This window comes from Apteryx mantelli, chromosome 12, assembly GCF_036417845.1.
Source record: "Apteryx mantelli isolate bAptMan1 chromosome 12, bAptMan1.hap1, whole genome shotgun sequence".
In the NCBI taxonomy this organism is placed as follows: domain Eukaryota; kingdom Metazoa; phylum Chordata; class Aves; order Apterygiformes; family Apterygidae; genus Apteryx; species Apteryx mantelli.
Window position 1 is genome coordinate 350,992 of NC_089989.1, and position 16,845 is coordinate 367,836.

Consider the following 16,845-nt stretch of genomic DNA (forward strand, 5'->3'; position numbering starts at 1 on the left):
CTAGCGGAATTCCAGGTTGGTCTAAATTGGCGAAACCAGTGAAGGTTGTTCTAAAATCCGGGACTAAACCGGTAAGACAAAAGCAGTATCCTGTTAAGTGGGAGGCTAGAAAAGGGTTGGAAGAATTAACAACTACATTTTGGAATTATGGGTTATTGATAGAGCGTGAAGCAGAATATAACACCCCAGGATTATCAGTAAAGAAACAAAATGGCAAAGAATATAGGTTGGTTCAGGATTTAAGAGCCGTGAATGGGCTCTTCAGCGACCACTAGGGACCCCCATAGAAGCCCCCCGGAGACTCAGACTCAGACCGCATGCGTAATGACTCTGTAAATATGATAATTAGTTCCAGGAAATAGAATGAATATGTACAATCATTCCGGGAAATTTAATGCATGGGTATGTACCAAAGCAATAGAAGCTGTGGCTAATGCAACACGCGGCATGCACGTTGGGCGGAGCGATCCCCCATGCACCCGGCGCCGTAATAAAGAGAATGCCTGCTTCTCAGTGCTACACTGGTGCTAAGGAGTTTTTCTCCCCATTTCGGTGACAATGGGGTGGACGGGAGCGAGTGACTTAGGTGGCAGCCTCCGGAGGCAGCCCTCGGGCCATAGCGGCCCCCGTGTCTGTGGTGCGGGCACCAGCGCCTTTCTGTTTCCCCTGAGCTGCTGGGTGCCCGCGGGGGTGCGCGCAGTTCGCTAGCGAACGGCAAGCTGGGCTAGCCGGCGCGTAGGAGGCGCCTGGGCACGGACGGCGGGCAGGCTGAGAGGCCGAGCTGATATTCGAGGGAGCCGCGAGTGCGCGGGGGCTTGGGAGGCTGCGGAGTCTCATGAGGGAGGGCGTTTTCGCTGGTGAACTTCCACCTCCCTGAAAGGAGGCTGCATCTCCTCTCCTCCTGGCGAGTCGCCTGGATGCAAGCAAAGGCGCTGCCTTTGGGGAGGGAGGCCCCGGCCCCGGCCCCGGCCCCGGCCCCGGCCCTGGCCCCGGCGGTACTGCGCAGGCGCGCAGCGGCCCCCCCGCTCCGCTCTGTGACGCCGCCGCGCAACCTCGCCGTGGCCGTTGCGCATCGCGGCGCCCGCGCGGCCTCTGGAGGCGGTTGCTCTCAGTGCTGTGGCCGCCGCTGCCGGAGCGACGGCGCGTGCCTCGCTGGCAGCCTTGCTGCGTCCCTGCTCTCAGCCCGCGCCTCTGCCCCCGGCCCGGGGGCTCCGAGCCCGCGGCCCCGCAGCCCGCCGGGGCGCAGCCCCGCAGCAGCTGTCCCGGGCCGCGGCCACTGGCCGGCGCTCGGCTCCTCTGCCCCCGCGCGAGGCGGGGCCGTGTCCGTGGGGCCGTGCCCGTGCCGGGCCGCGTCCCGTCCCCGCCGCAGCATGAAGAGGCTCTTCGGGCTCTTCAGCAAGGGGCAGGGGCCGCCGCCGTCGCCGTCCGGCGGCACTTCCCTGCCCTGCGTCGGCGCCGCCTCCGAGCTCCGCGAGAAGGAGCTGGGCAAGCTGCACCGCGCGGCCGCCAGCGGCGACCTGGCACGGGTGCGGCGGCCGTGGTGGCTGCGGAGACTCGGCATCGACAGGCAGGACAAGGCGAAGCGGTGAGGGGGGCGGCGCCGCGCGCGCCCGCGCCCGCCCGGCCGGGCTCTGGGCCGCGCCGCGAGCGTGGGGGGAGGCGCGAGGGGCGGCCGCGAGGGCCGGGCGGCGGCGGCTGCGTCTGTGGCTGCGGCGCGGCCCCGCAGCGGCGGGCGGAGGGGGCGGCGGTGGCGCAGCTGGGAGGCTCCAGCGGGCCCTTGCTGCGAGCAGAGAGGTCTCCTTGCCTGGTGGCAGCCCGCGAGGCTCGGCTCGGCTCGGCTCGGCTGAGGAGGGCGAAACGAGGGGCAGGTTTTGTGAGCGGCTTCTCCCGCAGTGTCACCTGTACTGCGTGCGTGGCAGCAGCCCTTCGGAGGTGGTTGCGTGTTCCTTCGTAGCCGCATCGGCTGCGGTGGTTTGATTGGAGATGCTGGGCAGTTTGAAGGGCCGCCTTTCTTCCAGGCGCGGCGCGGCGCGGCAGGGCAGGGCAGGGCAGGGCCCTTCCAGGAAGGGAGGGAGTGCCGTTTTCTTCAGCTGGCGAGGGCTGTTGGAAAGGCAGCTCTGCTGCCTTGGAGAGGGCTTCCTCTGTGGTCGAGCTTGTAGGAGAAGGGTAGCTACGACTGCCGGCAAGACAGAGTGCTGCTTTGTTGCTGTGGGCATGGCAGTGTTGTGGGGGAAGGTTTCTGCTGGCTGGTTTGCTAGGTGTTACCGAGGGCGCTTTGGAGCGAGCGTGTCCTCGCGTTTGCTGCAGTAGTGAGCTCGGGGAAAGGACAGAAGGCACGAATTCCCGAAAAGCACAGCACAAAGCTGATGCGATGGTGTTCTAAAAGCCACCTCCTTAGCCTCTGGCACGCTGTTGTCACGTGAGCGATGCTGGCGAAAGCTAGAGGGTCCCTTGCCGTAGGCTTAAGGTGCCCAAGGCTTGGTCGTCCTTGCTGGGCTGTGTGTGTTGTGCTGTTGGAGGCAGTGGCCAGTTGCCTGGGCAGAGGCGTGGAGGGCAGCAGTTTCCCACCGGAAGCCTGAGGCTGTGCAGGAAGAGTCCTGTGGCTGGGCGCAGGAATCCATTTGCAGGGAACGAGGCAGGGAGCTGAGTGACCGTCGTCTTCATAAATGGGTGCTGGGGTGGGGTGGGGTGGGGGGCATTTTTCCTAGCCCGCCCCAGGCTTTGGGTGTGCAACTGCTGTCATGGCTGAAGGAATGAGAAACTTTTTCTAAGTTTGTTTTTTGGAACCGGAAACGGGTGGCCCTACCCACGTGCCATAGGCAGGAGCGGTGTCTTCAGCTGTGTGCGTGTCTGTCGGTGTTAACGTCGTATATTTAAATTTTAGGACCCCTCTGCATCTTGCTTGCGCTAACGGGCATTCGGAGGTTGTTTCCTATTTAGTAGGAAACAAGTGCAAGCTGGATCCTCGTGACAATTTCAAGAGATCGCCGCTGATGAAGGTACGTGGAGTATGTGATGCTGCTGTAGGTAGGGCTTATAAGTTATGCACTGAGCGATCCCTCCCTTGGGTGATTCTTGACCTAGGTGTGGGTGGCGATTGTGTCGTGCTTGGTGCCGAATAGGCGCCTAACGTTACCTAATCTTTGAACGCGTTATTGTTTTCCGAGGTTGGCAAGCTGTGGGAGTTGTGGCAGAGGGAAACGTAGTTGCTGGAAAGGTTTCCTTTTTTCCTGTGTTGTTTCCAGGCAGTACAGTGCCAGCAAGAAGAATGCGTTGCCATTCTGCTAGCGCACGGTGCCGACCCTAATCTTGCCGATGTTAACGGCAGCACTGCCCTTCACCTCGCTGCCATTGCTCCTAACACCTCTCTAGCAGGGCAGTTACTGGAGCACAATGCCCGTATTGATGCACGGAATAAGGTAAGCGCAGAGTTTGGGTAAGGCCGCTCTTGGAAAGAAAAGGTTGCTTCACTTCTCTGTGTTTTTCTAACTGAGGGGATTTATGCTTTCAGATGGGATACACTCCCCTTGCTCTTGCCGTGTCCAAACATCACGAAAAGATGGTGGAGTTCCTGCTTAAAAAAGGAGCTGACGTGCACGCTCGAGATCAGTCTGAAAGGTGAAGGGCTTGTCCAAACAGGGCGTGGGTCTCCTGAGTATTCTTAAAGCTTGACTGATGAGAGGCGTGGGCGTGAGCCTCTAAAAGGCCTAAGTAAGTAGCCACACGGAAGCAGTCGCTTCTGCGTGACTTTGGAAAAATGATCTGCGCTTGGCTGCTGTTGCGCCTCACTGGCTGGCTTCTGCCTTCAGGACTGCCAGAAAGCATTGTGTCTGGTTGCCGCAAGGCAGGGGAGTTGCCGTTAGTTCTCCAGCATTGCTGCTGGGCAGGAGCGGGTTTTTAGAACTCAGGCATGGTTGGTAGGTAAGTGTTGTCTTGCGGGCAGCGTTGTCTCTCTGTCCTGACACTTGCTTTGACAATAGGCACGCGTTGAAACGAGAGAGGTTCCAACTGGATGTGAGGAGAACCTTGCTGGCTGCGAGGACAGTGACACGTGGGAACGGGTTGCCCGAGGAGGTTGTGCAGCCTCCCTCCTTGGCGGCTTTGAAGAACCGACCGAGTAAAGCCGTGAGCAACCCGGTCTGGCCTCGTAGCTGAGCGTGCTTTGGGGAGGTGTTAGGCGGAGAGACCTCCTGAGGCCCCTTCCGACCTGAGTTCTCCTGTGCTTCCGTGTAGTTGGCTCTGCTTTCCTTCTGCCTGTGGGAAAGGGGGAAGTAATTGTTTTGGGAGCAAATAGGGCTGCAAATAATGCCAGTGAAATGTCTGTATCGGCCGATAGATTTCCTATCGTCTTTTGGATGCTCTAGGACCCCTCTTATGCTTGCTGCTTCTGCTGGGGACATGAGCGTGATAGAAGTTCTTCTTCGCTATGGTGCTGATCTTTCCCAGGAAGACATTCTTGGATGGACAGTGGAGGATTACGCTAGAACTTCTGGACATGCTCGGTAGGTGCTTTGGGTCACCGTTAGAGTTGCTAAGTTGTCCGAACGTCCGTGTTGGTTTATGGGCGTGCTTGGTAACAGCAGCAAGGTTTAATGGTGTGTGGAGACCTTTGTTGCAGCTGGGCGAAAAGGACTCTTCTGGTACATATTGTTCCCGTGTCAAGTGCAAATTGGGAAATTGTCCTCGACTTCCACCCAAATGCTCCGTTAGGTTTCATGTTTGTGATGCTGAGCTCGCATCTGAGCAATGCAAAGTCTGAAAATCAGTGTGTTTCCTTTCTTTCTGTATACAGTGTTAGTCAACACCTGGTAGACTCTGCAGTCGGGGAAAAGGCGGGAGAAGCTTCTGCAGGCGGCGCAAAGGGCGTGCCAGCGCTTAGCACGCCTCCCGGAGCAGGAGCTGCTGGCTTTGCATTGGGTGCCTGCGCTCTGGCCAGCGGAGGTAGGATCCGTGGAGGAGCTGATGAGGAAAATCCCTACGGCCTTTTCTTTTGGTGGCTTGTGTTGTTGAAGCTTACCGTGTTCACCACTGACTTCAGTGGAGGTCTCGGATGGAGTAGCGCACACAGTTTTGTAAATGCGCTTCTGTGTTGCCGACTGGACACGTGCCTTGCAAGGCCGTGAGGGCGCTTCTCTAATTAGCGTGTTAGCCGTCCGTTCGGAGGGTTGTTGCCTATTGGATCCCCCATGTTTATAGATGGGGGCTTTCCTTTTTTCTTAAAAAAAAAAAAAAAAAGAAAAGAAAAAGAAAAAAAATTACAAATACTGTGCAGTACCTGGCATTTTCAACCACAGGTTGGTGGAGGGGGACGGGACAAAGAGAGAATGAGAGAGAGAGAGAACAATCTGCCTGTGGCGTATGCTCGCATGTGTGGTATGAAGAGTTCAGCAGTTGAGTCACTCCTTATCCTGTTCAGCCCGCACCAGCATTTGCTAACTGTCTGCTCACATAGCATCTTGGCGCCATGCTAGTTTTTCAGTTAGGAACGTTAGAAGGAAATATGAGGACAGTGTTGAATTTGCTTGCTTACTTAGTTTGGGGGGGGAGAATTCAGTATGATGAGAAAAATCAGTGGTTTGGGGCATGCTTTTGTTCGTGCTGTCTCGCCTGAATGTTCCACTCCAGTGTGGCCTGTAGAACTGTCCGTGTTGCACGCTTGAAGGCATTGTTGACATTGGAAGGTCTGACATGCTAAGAATTAATCATGTCAATTAATATTTGAACAGTGAGAGACGACGTTTCCCACGGATACTTTGTAAGGTGAAGGTTGAGGGTAGCGAATGTCAGTTGAGGGAGCTGTTTTGTGGTAGTGCTAGGTAAGGAGCGTTGTTTCTTGGCGACTTGCTGTGCGTGTGAGGATGTTTTGGCTAGCGCTTTGAGGGTTCCTCCTCTACCGTGCAAAGTGTTTGTGAGTGCCAAACTCTGGAGCCCTAGTTTGGAGGGGAGATGCCCCCGAAACCTCCCTACTCCGTGACTCCGGCCTGCCCGAGCCTGGTTTGCATGCTACCCGACCATCTGTTGGGCGTTTGTTGTAGCCGTGTGAGCTGCCGTGCTGGGCTTGGGCATCTTCTGCTGCAGAGAAGGCCACGGGAAGTGGCGAGAACACGGCGGTGCGGCTGGGGCTGAACGACACGGCTTTGTCTTTCCTCTGTAGTTGAACTGTTCTCCGTCTCTTGGCTGCAGGGCTTGCCTGATGGAGGAGAGCAGCAGAGTGAAAGAAGGACTCATGGCGTGTCGTTTCTTACTTCCTTTGTAGGTGTTACGTCGGCAGCAGGAGTGGAGTGGGAGGAAGACAGCGACTCTCCCTGGGACTCCGAGGTGCTTTCAGTGAGGGGCGCAGCGGGGTCCCCGTGGGGGGGAGCACTCGGGAGCTTGCTTTGGACATGGGCCCCATGAGTGATGAGGCTCGGTTCCCTCGTTGGCCGCTTCCGCCGTACGTTTGTTCCTGTGAACTTGAGCAGCTTCTGCCCTGTGCAAGCTGTTCAGTCAGCACTGTGACTGACTAGGGCCTGCTAATGTCCTAGGCCTCATAGCAACGGGCCTTTGAGTGGGATTTCTAGTGTAATATTGAAAGAGTAAAGATTGTGGTTCTGCAAGTGCTTGGAAGGGTTGTTTCTTCTTTGCCACAGTAGCCAGTGAAATGAGTGTTTTTGGAACCGTGCAGCCAAGTAATAACCACAACAAAACAGTCAGTGTAGGCTCGGAGCCCTGTTTTGGGTTCTGAAAGGCCTCTTTTGCTTCCAGAGCCTGCATTCCTCGACGTCCTGCCTGAGTGCAGAAGCAGCAGTGAAACAGCAGGTAATGCTTAAGCGCTGATCCCAGTCACGCTTGGGTATGACACCAGTTAAACTGCAGATTGATGCTGAAGTGTTTCTGGAGATTCCTTGCCCCACTCTGTGCTTGTCTGTGTTCTCGCTCACCCAGGTGTCTGCAAATGAGAGAGGAAAGCGTGCCGGACATAAGGCAGCTGCAACGCAAACAGATTTTCAGTATGACGGACAGGTGACTGTGTTAAAGAGCTGTGAAGATGTTAGCGTAAAGCGAGCTGTTATTCCCAAGTGAGCGCAGGAGGGAGACTGCAGAGAGTAGCGGATTCCAAACATACTTTAGATGTTGTCACGCTATGAAGGTTGGATAGTAACAACTGAGACAGTAACGTAATAAAAAAAATTGTTTACTCCCTCACGCAAGCTCTTAGATTAGTAACATCCATTAAAATAATGCGATTACCGATTTAGAAAGGATAACCCGAAAGCATCAGTTACTGCGCTAGTAATTGGAAGCACTGCTTCTCCCTACTTGAAAGCTTTCTTGCTCACTCTCTTAGTGAGAGGACTCTCAAGCTCGAGGAGTTACCTTAACCCATCCTCCCAGGAAAAGGGGGGGGGGGGGGGAATGCTCACGGTGCAGCCGGAGAGGATGGTCAGGTCACGTTCCCGTCCCTGCTCAAACTCTCTTAGGTGCCAAGTCTCTTTTTATACAGCTGGGGCTCTGGGCAAACACTGCCTTTGCTGACTTGCGAGTTTCATAATCATGGGACTGTTTGTCTGCTTGGAAGGACCCTGCTAGCGAGGCAAGACCACAACACCTCTGTTTCGCTTCTCCCCTCCCTGTGTGTCCGTGCAGATTCCTCGGCCTTGTCAGGCGGCAGAGTTCTTTAGTCCTGTTAGCTCTTCTAGTCTGCAGCCTTGAGCATATGAGTCCTTGCGCATATCAGGCGGCAGACTTCTTCAGTCCTGTGAACTCTTGACTGGCTCGTCAGATGTATTGCAGAATTAAGGATGAAAGGCACGGGCTGGAAGTAGGAAGCCCTGGCTTTGATGATGAGAGTAATATCTGCAGTGAAACTATAGTGAAAAGGAGGACACATTCCACATTCCTGCCCTCTTCTTCATGCTCACATAGCAATCTTTCCTTAGGCTATGGCTGGAGAGCTGCAGGAGGAGGTAGCCGATGCTCTCGAAAAGCAGTCACTTCCCGAAGCTTTGCTTGAAGTTACAAAGCTTTGTTGCAGTGAGCTGAAGGAAGGCAAATTGCAGTTGCAGGAGGAACTGGACAGGGTTAAAGCCAAGGTAGGCAAAGCCTGTAACTACGTTAATGACTGTGACAACGTTGTTTTTCCCTGTAAATGAGGAAAAAGGACAAAGCAGTATTCTGAGAACAAGTGCTGGGGGATCTGAGCAAGTCAGTAATTATACCCTGTCATAACCCGTGAAGGCGGTGGAACCTTGAAGCCAATGACCTGCTCTTCCTCTTCTGGCGTGCAGGGTACTGTAATTTGAAACATGCAGAAGCCAGCTGGTTCCCTTGCCAGTAAGAGCTGATGTTGTGGCAGTGCTTAAGGCCGCTTGTAGGCAATCAAGATGGGGATGGGAGAGGCCAGTATGAAAGAGGATGAAGCAACAGGGTTTTGGAGAGCTGACTTGAGAGTCAAAGCAGTCGACTTGTCCGTATGGAAACGCAGCTGACTACCGTGGGTCCTGGTTGTGGTTTTACAGTTGCAGGAGTCGGAAGAGCAGCGTGTTCAGTCTGAGCGTTGTGTTCAGGATTTGAAGACAGCCCTGGAAAATAAGCAAAGAGAAGTGGCAGCCTCTTCCCAGCAACTGCAAGGCCTTCTGGGAGCCTCCTCGGGAGCTGTTAGCCTAAAAGACCTGGAAGAACGAGTGGGACAGTAAGGGGCTGTTGCAGTAAAGCAAGGCTTCGCTTTCTGGGCCGGTGGAAAAACAACAGGATTGCCTTGCTGCATCACAGCAAGTCAATATGTGATTTTGAGAGAGGCTTTTGCTTTAGATTACATTCTTTCACGCGGTCGTGTCGGTATTTGTGCTCTTGTGGGTTCCCATAACGAGACCTCTGTTTCTTTTCAAGGCTTGAACTTGCAAACGCCAGCCTGGAAGGCAGAGCCCAACAACACAACGATAGCCTCGCAGTTCTTCAGAAAGAGCTGCACGGCTCTGCCTCTGTAAGCTAGTCATGACCTTCCTTTTTCATGAGCTACTGAGCCAAGTTATGTATGTATGCATGCATGCGGGGAAGTTTTCAGAAGAGATCTTCCTGTATGGTAATTCTACCCACTACAGCTTTCGGATCGTGCCAACTGATATCGGCCCATGGCATTCCTGGTGGGGAAGGGCATGCCTTATATTCCTTCAACTTCTCGACATCACGGGAGCAGTCAAGCGCCGGCATTTTCCGGGCAGCCATGGCTTGCCACTGCTCGAACCTCTCCTGGCTTATCGCTGAGCGGTCACTTCCCAGCTCTCCCCACCCACGCTCACCGGGTGGAGAGTTGGTATCCCCAAGGACCTTCCAACACTGAGGGAATCCTGTCCGTGACACCAATTTAATATGTCACGTCCCACCTCCAAAAAAGGGAGAGGGGGAGTGACTCACATTCGCAAATCCCCTTCGGTGTGGACTAAGGCGAGATAACACTCGAGGTCCTTACATAAGCATCAACTTTAATGGAACAAATATCCTGCAAACGTTGGCCCTCTCACAATTATATCTACCCGAGCTATGGGGCTTTATGAGACAGGTGTGAACCTCAACCTTAAAGGAACAAATATCCTACAAACATTGGCCCTCTCACAATTATATCTAAACCAAGGTAGGCTTTGCGTTGCTTAACAACTTTAAGAGAAGAAAAAAAGAGAGAAAGAAATAAAGAGATAGGGAGATCACCAGTCCTGGATCCAGCATCGGACCTGCCAACAGGGGTGTTTGGTGTAAAGCACCCGCCCCAGGCTCCTGCATGGCCCTATTTATTGCCCCAGTTCCTGGGCTTCCGGAACCTTCCCTTGCCCCGGTTCCAGGAGTGACTGAGACACCAGTCAGTCAAGAGAGGTGACACCAGGCCCCTCCCCATGACTTTCTGGGGCTTTCTCCCATTTCAGGAACCTTCTTTTGGGGCAAGGTTCGGGCTCACAGTGCAGTTGTTTGGGTCTCGTCCCTTACACCAACCTCTTCAGGCCATCAGATGTCATAGGGAGATTTTCTCTGTGTGTCGTCTTATCCCCCTGATTTGTAAACTCACCCTGTCATATGCAGAGCATTCATTCTTTCCACCAGCTGCCAGTGTTGTTCTTGGTTATGTTTCCTGGGTGTGTTTTGCACTCTACATTAACCTTAACCATTAAGTGGTAGAGGAGAGCCTTAGCCATGTTTCTGTTTAAGTTACTGCTTTATATTGCATTTGGGAGTGACAAATAAGGCAGGTCTCTCAGGCCCAAATACTGCATTTCTCTTTTCTTAAGTGAAGTTTGTCTGACAGTAGGTCAGTACTGATGCTTTGAATTGTCACGTGTGGCTGAAAAGGAAGTAACTTGTGTTTCCAGCTACTTTGGTTTCTCTTTTGGTGCTGTTGCTTTCACAGATGCAAAAGCAGAATGTGCTGTCTGTGACAGCAAAAGATCCATGCAGTACGTGGGAGGAGGAACTGAAATCACAATCCCAACTTGAAGATCGCCTTGCTCAGCTTGAAAGGGAAAAGGCTGAGCTCTTGGAACAGGTGAGCCTAGAAAATTCTCCAGGCACCTAACAAATACCCAGGAGAACAGTGTTACTTTTTTGTCGAGTTCTTACAGTTTCAGGTTTTCATTTTAACCCCGCAGTTCAGGCTCTTGTTAACTTGTGATTTGGGAGGTCATACTGGAAAGTAATAAAAGCAGTTGGGTATTTTTGTGAAATCTCTGGGTGCTTCTCTTGTGGGGAGAGCTCCCGGTGTTGTCTGCTATCGGTTTAGCATACGGAGCAAGGCTGAAGTCCCCTAGTTCTTTCCTTGGATTCTCTCTTGTCCTCTTCTGACCCTCAGGAAAGTTCTCCAGGGTCTTTTCCGCCTTTCCCCCATGAGCTCCTAGTAGAGGGTGGTCTTCATTTTGGGAGGAGGACATCTATTTCTGTCCCTGGGTATTGGCCTGTTTGATGTGAAGACTGAAGTGCTGAATTTTGCGTAGGAATTCTGTCCCCTGGAGTTCTGCAGACCTTGGCTAGTGCATAGAGATACCCTACAGCTTCTTTGTGAAGGATGCTATCTGCACATATTGCATATAGATACCATTACTGAGTTGTGTGTGTCAATTTTTTTTTCTATTTTTTGGAAGTGTGAGACTGAAAGAAAGGAAGCGAAAGCACTGATAGAATTGAAACGACTAGTAGGAGTCCGTCTGGACCAAGCAATGAAACGAAACATTGAACTGCAGAAAGAATGCAACAGGTACAGCTTTTTAGCACTTGCAAGAGATATTGGATAAGCTGGGTGTTGCGCTTTATTTAACTTGACCCTAAAACTATGAGTACCTAACTGTTCACAAATTCAAGCCTTGCGTTGGATTTTTGCAAGTGGCTTCTGTATATGAGTGTATGGTTTTAAATAGATGCGAAAGTCATTGCAAATGCAGGCTGCCTGCAGTCAGCTTGGGAAGGAGAGAAGGAATAAGTCCCTTATTTCTGTTTTGAGGTAAAATTTTAACCTTCCAAGACACTGTGGGACCAAATTTTCCCCCTCTCTCCCCTCTTTTTTCTTTGTTAGCAATTCCTGATCTATAGAGCACGTTAAAGATGAAGTAAGCCCTGTCCATGCTATTTACATAAGCATATGTGAAAGAGGCCAGTTGTCTTTTTGCTTCTTATTTTCCTTACTAATTTGCTGTGCAGGTTCAAGAAGCTTCTGAAAACAGCTATGAAGAAACTGAAGGTGCAGGAGATGCAAGAGAGCGAGTCCCAATTTGGTTCCCAGGGAGAAATGAAGAACAGGTATTCTGAAATGGTCAGTGAAGTCACTAGATTAAGAACAAAGGTAAGCTTATTTTTTCTTTTTTTATACTGTTTTATTCTTTTCCTTGCTTCTTTCCGTGTTGTTAATTATCTGTTGGCCGTATTTCAAAACGGACTTGACTTCTCCACATTTCATCTTCCGTAGTAGAAAATAATGATGGATGCCTATGTAGTTATCACTGTGGGTAAAAATGACACCTTCATGTGCAGGGCAGTCTCCGTGAAGGCAGAAAAAGGGCAGACTGGCGCGCAAAGGGAGGGTGAACCTGGAGCCAAGGGCTGCAGCAAGGCAGGTGGGGGCCGCAGCCTCCTTGCGCGGGGCACGGTCCCAGAGGACAGAATCACAGAGCGGTAGAGGTTGGAAGGGACCTCTGGAGATCGTCTAGTTCAACTCCCCTGCTCAGGCAGGGCCACCTAGAGCATACTGCCCACGACCCCATCCAGACAGCTTTTGAATATCTTCGAGGAGGGAGACTACACCACCTTTCTGGGCAACCTGTGAACCCGAGCAAGAAGAGTAGAGCAGGTCTGGTGACAGTAAGCAGGGTTAGCCAAGAGCCCCAGGGTGGTGCGTAGGGATGTGCAGGTCCGCAGTCAGGCCAGGAAGTCAAGTCCCCATGTCAGGGTCAGGGTCAAGAGCAACATGGCCAGGCACAGACCTGGCCCCAGCGTAGCTCAGGCAGAGACCGAGGACAAGAGCCTAACTTCAGAGCAGCTCCTGAGCTCTGAGGGGCCGAGCCTCTGCTGTGGTCTCTCGCAGCTCTTCCAGTACAGCTGCACTATGTAAGTCAGCCCTGTACGGAGTCAGCCAAACTCCTGTGTTTGGAGCCCTGGCAGCACCTTCTAGGCCTGAGGGATGAATTCTTTCTCTGGAAGAAAGGTAAATAAAAGCATCATAAATCTAACAACTGTGTGAAGTTGGCTTTGTTCAAGGTCATTTCTTGTGCCCTGTCTTCTGTATCAGTTGACTAGGAGACGGTTCACGTTTTGCTCTTCTAAATTGTCATTGCTTCTGAGGGTGGGAGGTACCAATGTGACACAGGAGTTTCATACCTTATTGTTCACTAGTACCTGTTTCAGCCCATCTTTCTGACTCTTAGGCACCTGGAAAAGGAATTCAGAGAAGTGCTTTTGAAGTTGCTCTGGCTATCCTGTTCTCATAAATATATATGCATTTTTGCTCAGTAGCATGTAACCTTTATCTGCCTTCCCCCTAATTGTTTAAGTTCAGATTTGTTGTTAAAGCCCTGTGTTTTAGAGATGTTAGTTTTATAAGATACTGTTGTAGAATGAGTCAAGTGCCTTTGCGGTGGTGCATTTTTAGTAATAGGGCTAGTAGTATTTATGTGGCTTCTTTGCTGTTAGAACAGTTGCTTCTGAATGATGGGGATTATGTTTAGGCAATTTAGGAATGAATCTAAAATTTCTGCTGTTGGTGGCTCTTTGAAGCGTTTGCTATGCTGTATTTCCAGGTTAGGTTAGGTTAGGTTGGTTAGCTTAGGTTTGGTTTGGTTTGTTATTTACAAAAGGCAAGGACATGATGGGTATATGTTCAATACATATAGAAAAAGTACATTTCCGCGGAGAGGAAGACAGAGTTTTACTTGATCTTTGGGGCCTATTGAAAATCTGGTACTTCCTAAAAAATTCTTGAAAACGAACTACCACTTTGATCCAGAGGGAATATGCCTTCCTCCTCAACTTGAAAAGGTACTTTCTGAAGCACTATTTATGAAGCTTTCGGCGTAATGGAAAGAAGAGTATCTGTTTGTTGCAAGTTCTGTATTGAAGCTCTGACTCTGACAAGCATGTGAAGAAGCCCCTGAAACATGATGTGGTGTTTCTGATGAAAGGAGAAGGTGGCTAGGTATATGTGTATTTGATTTTCTGTGAGCATACGAGGCGCTCGTTAAAGAAAAGCCCTGGTACTTTTCAGCCTGTCCACATGGGTGAAATGCTGCTAGTCTGTGCTGTCTAGGTGAGGTATTTGTTGGTTTGTGAGCTGTTGCTGCAGAACTGAGAAAGGATGGGAACCTGAGCAGTGCTATCAGAAATCATTTAAAAGATGTGCTTTCCTTTGGTTTAAATACCAAGTCAGCAGATGACAACTCCAGTCTCGATGGAGACATTTCATGGATTTTCACAGAAGTGAGTAACTTGAGATGTCTGTGGTTTTTGTTTTGTTTTGTTTTTTTCTGACCACAGGTTGGTGAACTTTCCCGACAGCTGGAGATAGAGTCTAAAAAATCCATGCAGCTAGAAGCAAGAAATCAGGATCTAGGAGAAGAGTTGCCTTCTATGCGCTGGAATCAGGAGAAGCTGGAGAAGAGCGAATGCCACCTGAAAGAAGAGGTGTCTAACCTCAAACATCGTTTAGAGACTAATGTAGTGGATCACAACCAAATAGAACAATATAAAAAAGAGACTGAAGAAAGAGCTGGGCAAGAGTTAAGACAAAAACTACAAGAAGTTAACCTGTTTCTGCAGGTAAATGTATTTATCATTTAGTATGTAGTCACATAATGTAGTCTACATTATGTGACTTTGTTGTTGTTGTCACCTTTTAGTATTTTACCTTCGGTATCTGGTTCTCTCTGTTAGCGCTATACTTCTGCCTTTCCTGAAGAAAAATGGGAGAAGGGAAAGCAGTTGCACAGAAATGCTTTCATGCGCGTGCATGTGCAATACGTGTGTATGAAAGATTGGGCATGCTCTTTGATTGCCTTCCAGTGGCGTCTGCAGGTCCTTGAGTCAAAGGCCCGCCAAAGGCAGATTTCCATTTTTTGCAGTTCACTGGGGGAATCACCATCTTGTCTTCTCGTTTTGGCTGTCTGTTGTGAGGAATTGGCATTATTTTGTGTTATCCCCTTGGCTGCAGAATTGAGTCCAGGGAGATCACAGGTAGCACAGGAGAGCATGGGGACATGGGCTCTTTTTGTCTTCAGAAAGCTGTTGAATGGCCATTTCAACTCAGCATTTGTGTGGCCAGGCATACGGGTGCTACTTTGTCATTCTGCGGGGAAAAGTGCTCAGAAAAGAAGTCACTGAAGTTGCTTTCCTTTTTTGAGAGGCTCTTGTAATTTCAGTGAGGAATTATTTTGTGTATGCCCTGTCCTACAGGGATAGTGTTCTTTCAATAATAGCTTTGATTAATAACAGTGGTAAGAGCAGGTTTCTTTCAGTCTTTGCAAATGAAATAATGTGATGGTTTGCTTTCTTCCTTGATTGTTGATGGTAGTGAGGAGGCACAGTTGTGCCTTCTGAGTAAGGCTGTGCTCTTTAGATAGGTTGTGTGAAATTGATCCCTTTTTCTTTCTGGTTGTTGAAATTGTATTGTCCGCTTCAGACGCAGGCAGCCTCGCAGGACAGATTAGAACAAATAAGAGCCAGTCATCATGCCTCATTGAGAAACCAGCTAAAGCACAGAATTAGAGATCTGGAATCAGAATTGGATAGAATAAAAAATACACAACAAGACAATATTTTTCAAAAAAAATCCACACAGGCAGAAGTGGGAAAGTACAAAGAACTCTATTTGGAAGAAGTAAAAATTAGAAGGTGCCTAGCAAATAAACTAGAAAGGTAAGTAAGTCTACACTTTTTTTTTTTTTTTTTTTTTTTTTGGAACAAGTAATAGGATACTACTTTTTTGTCATGAATTTTCCTCCTAAAATCTCTCTTCTACATCTGGTCAGTACGCTGGTTGTAAGTCTAAGATGGCATATTTATGAAGAAAGTAAGCTAAGACCCTTCCCTGTATTTAGGACTGTCTTCCTTTCTCTTTGGTGTTCCAGCAGTAACACAACCGATCATGCCTTTGTAGAGGATTTCTGAAGTTATCTGTGTTTTCCTAGTCAGCCTTCCGGCCAATCTGTAATAGCCTATTCTTCTTCTATATACAGCGAAAAAGAAAAAATTCATGTTCTGTCCTGTTGTCCTCCAACTATAAATGCTTGAATAAGAAGAGGCCCTTCGGAGAACAGAAGTTGATTCTGTGGAGCAAAAGAATCTTTTTGTCTTCCATTTTAGCAGCGCATCTTTGGTTTGAGTTTACATTGGGAAGCGGAGGATAGCCCAGAGCGACTACTGTTCAGGAAAAAGTCATGTAAATAGATGGCATTGATTGTTTTGAAGCTCTGATCCTGAAAAGCCCTAAGTATTGGTGACTCTTGCTGCTCCCTACAGGTAGTCTGACTTCTTGGAAGTAGGCTCTTCAAAAACTCCAGATCAGATTAGGTTCTCTTTTTGGACCCTCGTAAGCCCTTCCATTTTCAGAAGTCTAATAATAGTCTAAGACCTGGAAAATAACTTTCTGAAAGCATTACCAAAAATATTTCATGCACGCTTCTGAATTTTTCACAGAGCTAATGAGAGACTAGCAGAAGCCAATGCTAAACTCCTTAACGAGCGCCATAGAAGCAGATCTTTAATTGCAAGCAGCATTGTCAGTGGAGGAGGTCTGACTGCAAGCCCAGTTCTGTATTCAACTCAGCTGGGACATCTCGGCAACAATTTGGCACTGAATAGAAGTCTTAGTCTTGGAGGAAGCTTCGTGAGCCCAACTGGGAATGCTTTATCATCAAGAAATAGAGTTGAAGCCTATGTGGCTAAGGTAAGGTGGTTTTTTTGTTTTTTTTTTCTTTAAATGTGATTCTAAACTACTTCTAAAGAATATCAGTAAGCAAGGTTACACTTCTGAACTGAAGATCAGCATCCATTTCTAGTTCCAAGACATGCAGTCTAATCTGCTAAAACAGCTGCTTGTCATCCAGATAATACACAAGTATGTGGGGTAGGGGCAAAGTATTTTAGTCACCTGGGTTGTACAAAATTCAAGAGTGCTCACAGACCAAAAATTATTTGCATCTACTTAGTGATTTTTATAACTGTATTCTTTTAAAAGAGAAAAAGTGATAAAGAATGCTGTTGCATGGGAAGCTCCCAGTCGACATATTTATTACAGGTCATTAGAAATTCTCTAGATTAAAAGTAGGTAACCTATTTTAAATTGATAACTTTATGATGAGTGTAAAAGCCCAATAGATGTCTTTAAGGCACATTTTCCTTCCT

At 49.6% G+C, this 16,845-nt stretch overlaps 1 protein-coding gene and 1 long non-coding RNA gene across 2 annotated transcripts; both read left to right on the forward strand.

Annotated features, from left to right (window-relative positions):
* Positions 1–1,370: 1,370 nt before the first annotated feature.
* LOC136993213 (ankyrin repeat domain-containing protein 20B-like) lies at positions 1,371–9,821 on the forward strand. The gene is made up of 12 exons (XM_067303634.1): positions 1,371–1,585; positions 2,885–2,999; positions 3,246–3,419; positions 3,512–3,618; positions 4,365–4,502; positions 4,793–4,941; positions 6,257–6,327; positions 6,745–6,798; positions 7,920–8,072; positions 8,499–8,671; positions 8,869–8,962; positions 9,777–9,821. The coding sequence occupies exons 1-12, from the start codon at positions 1,371–1,373 to the stop codon at positions 9,819–9,821; spliced, it is 1,488 nt and encodes a 495-aa protein (XP_067159735.1).
* Positions 9,822–14,135: 4,314 nt separating this feature from the next.
* Positions 14,136–16,246, forward strand: LOC136993200 (uncharacterized). Its single transcript, XR_010885433.1, has 3 exons — positions 14,136–14,262; positions 15,122–15,357; positions 16,138–16,246. It is a non-coding gene; the product is annotated as an uncharacterized lncRNA (long non-coding RNA).
* Positions 16,247–16,845: the final 599 nt, after the last annotated feature.

What these genes read in the sequence shown, in the direction of transcription:
- LOC136993213 (XM_067303634.1), top strand. Translation starts at nt 1,371, where the DNA reads ATGAAGAGGCTCTTCGGGCTCTTCAGCAAGGGGCAGGGGCCGCCGCCG. An exon ending in AGGCAGGACAAGGCGAAGCG is followed by an intron (nt 1,586 to 2,884) that starts GTGAGGGGGGCG and finishes TTTAAATTTTAG; the next exon opens with GACCCCTCTGCATCTTGCTT. An exon ending in GCTCGAGATCAGTCTGAAAG is followed by an intron (nt 3,619 to 4,364) that starts GTGAAGGGCTTG and finishes TGGATGCTCTAG; the next exon opens with GACCCCTCTTATGCTTGCTG.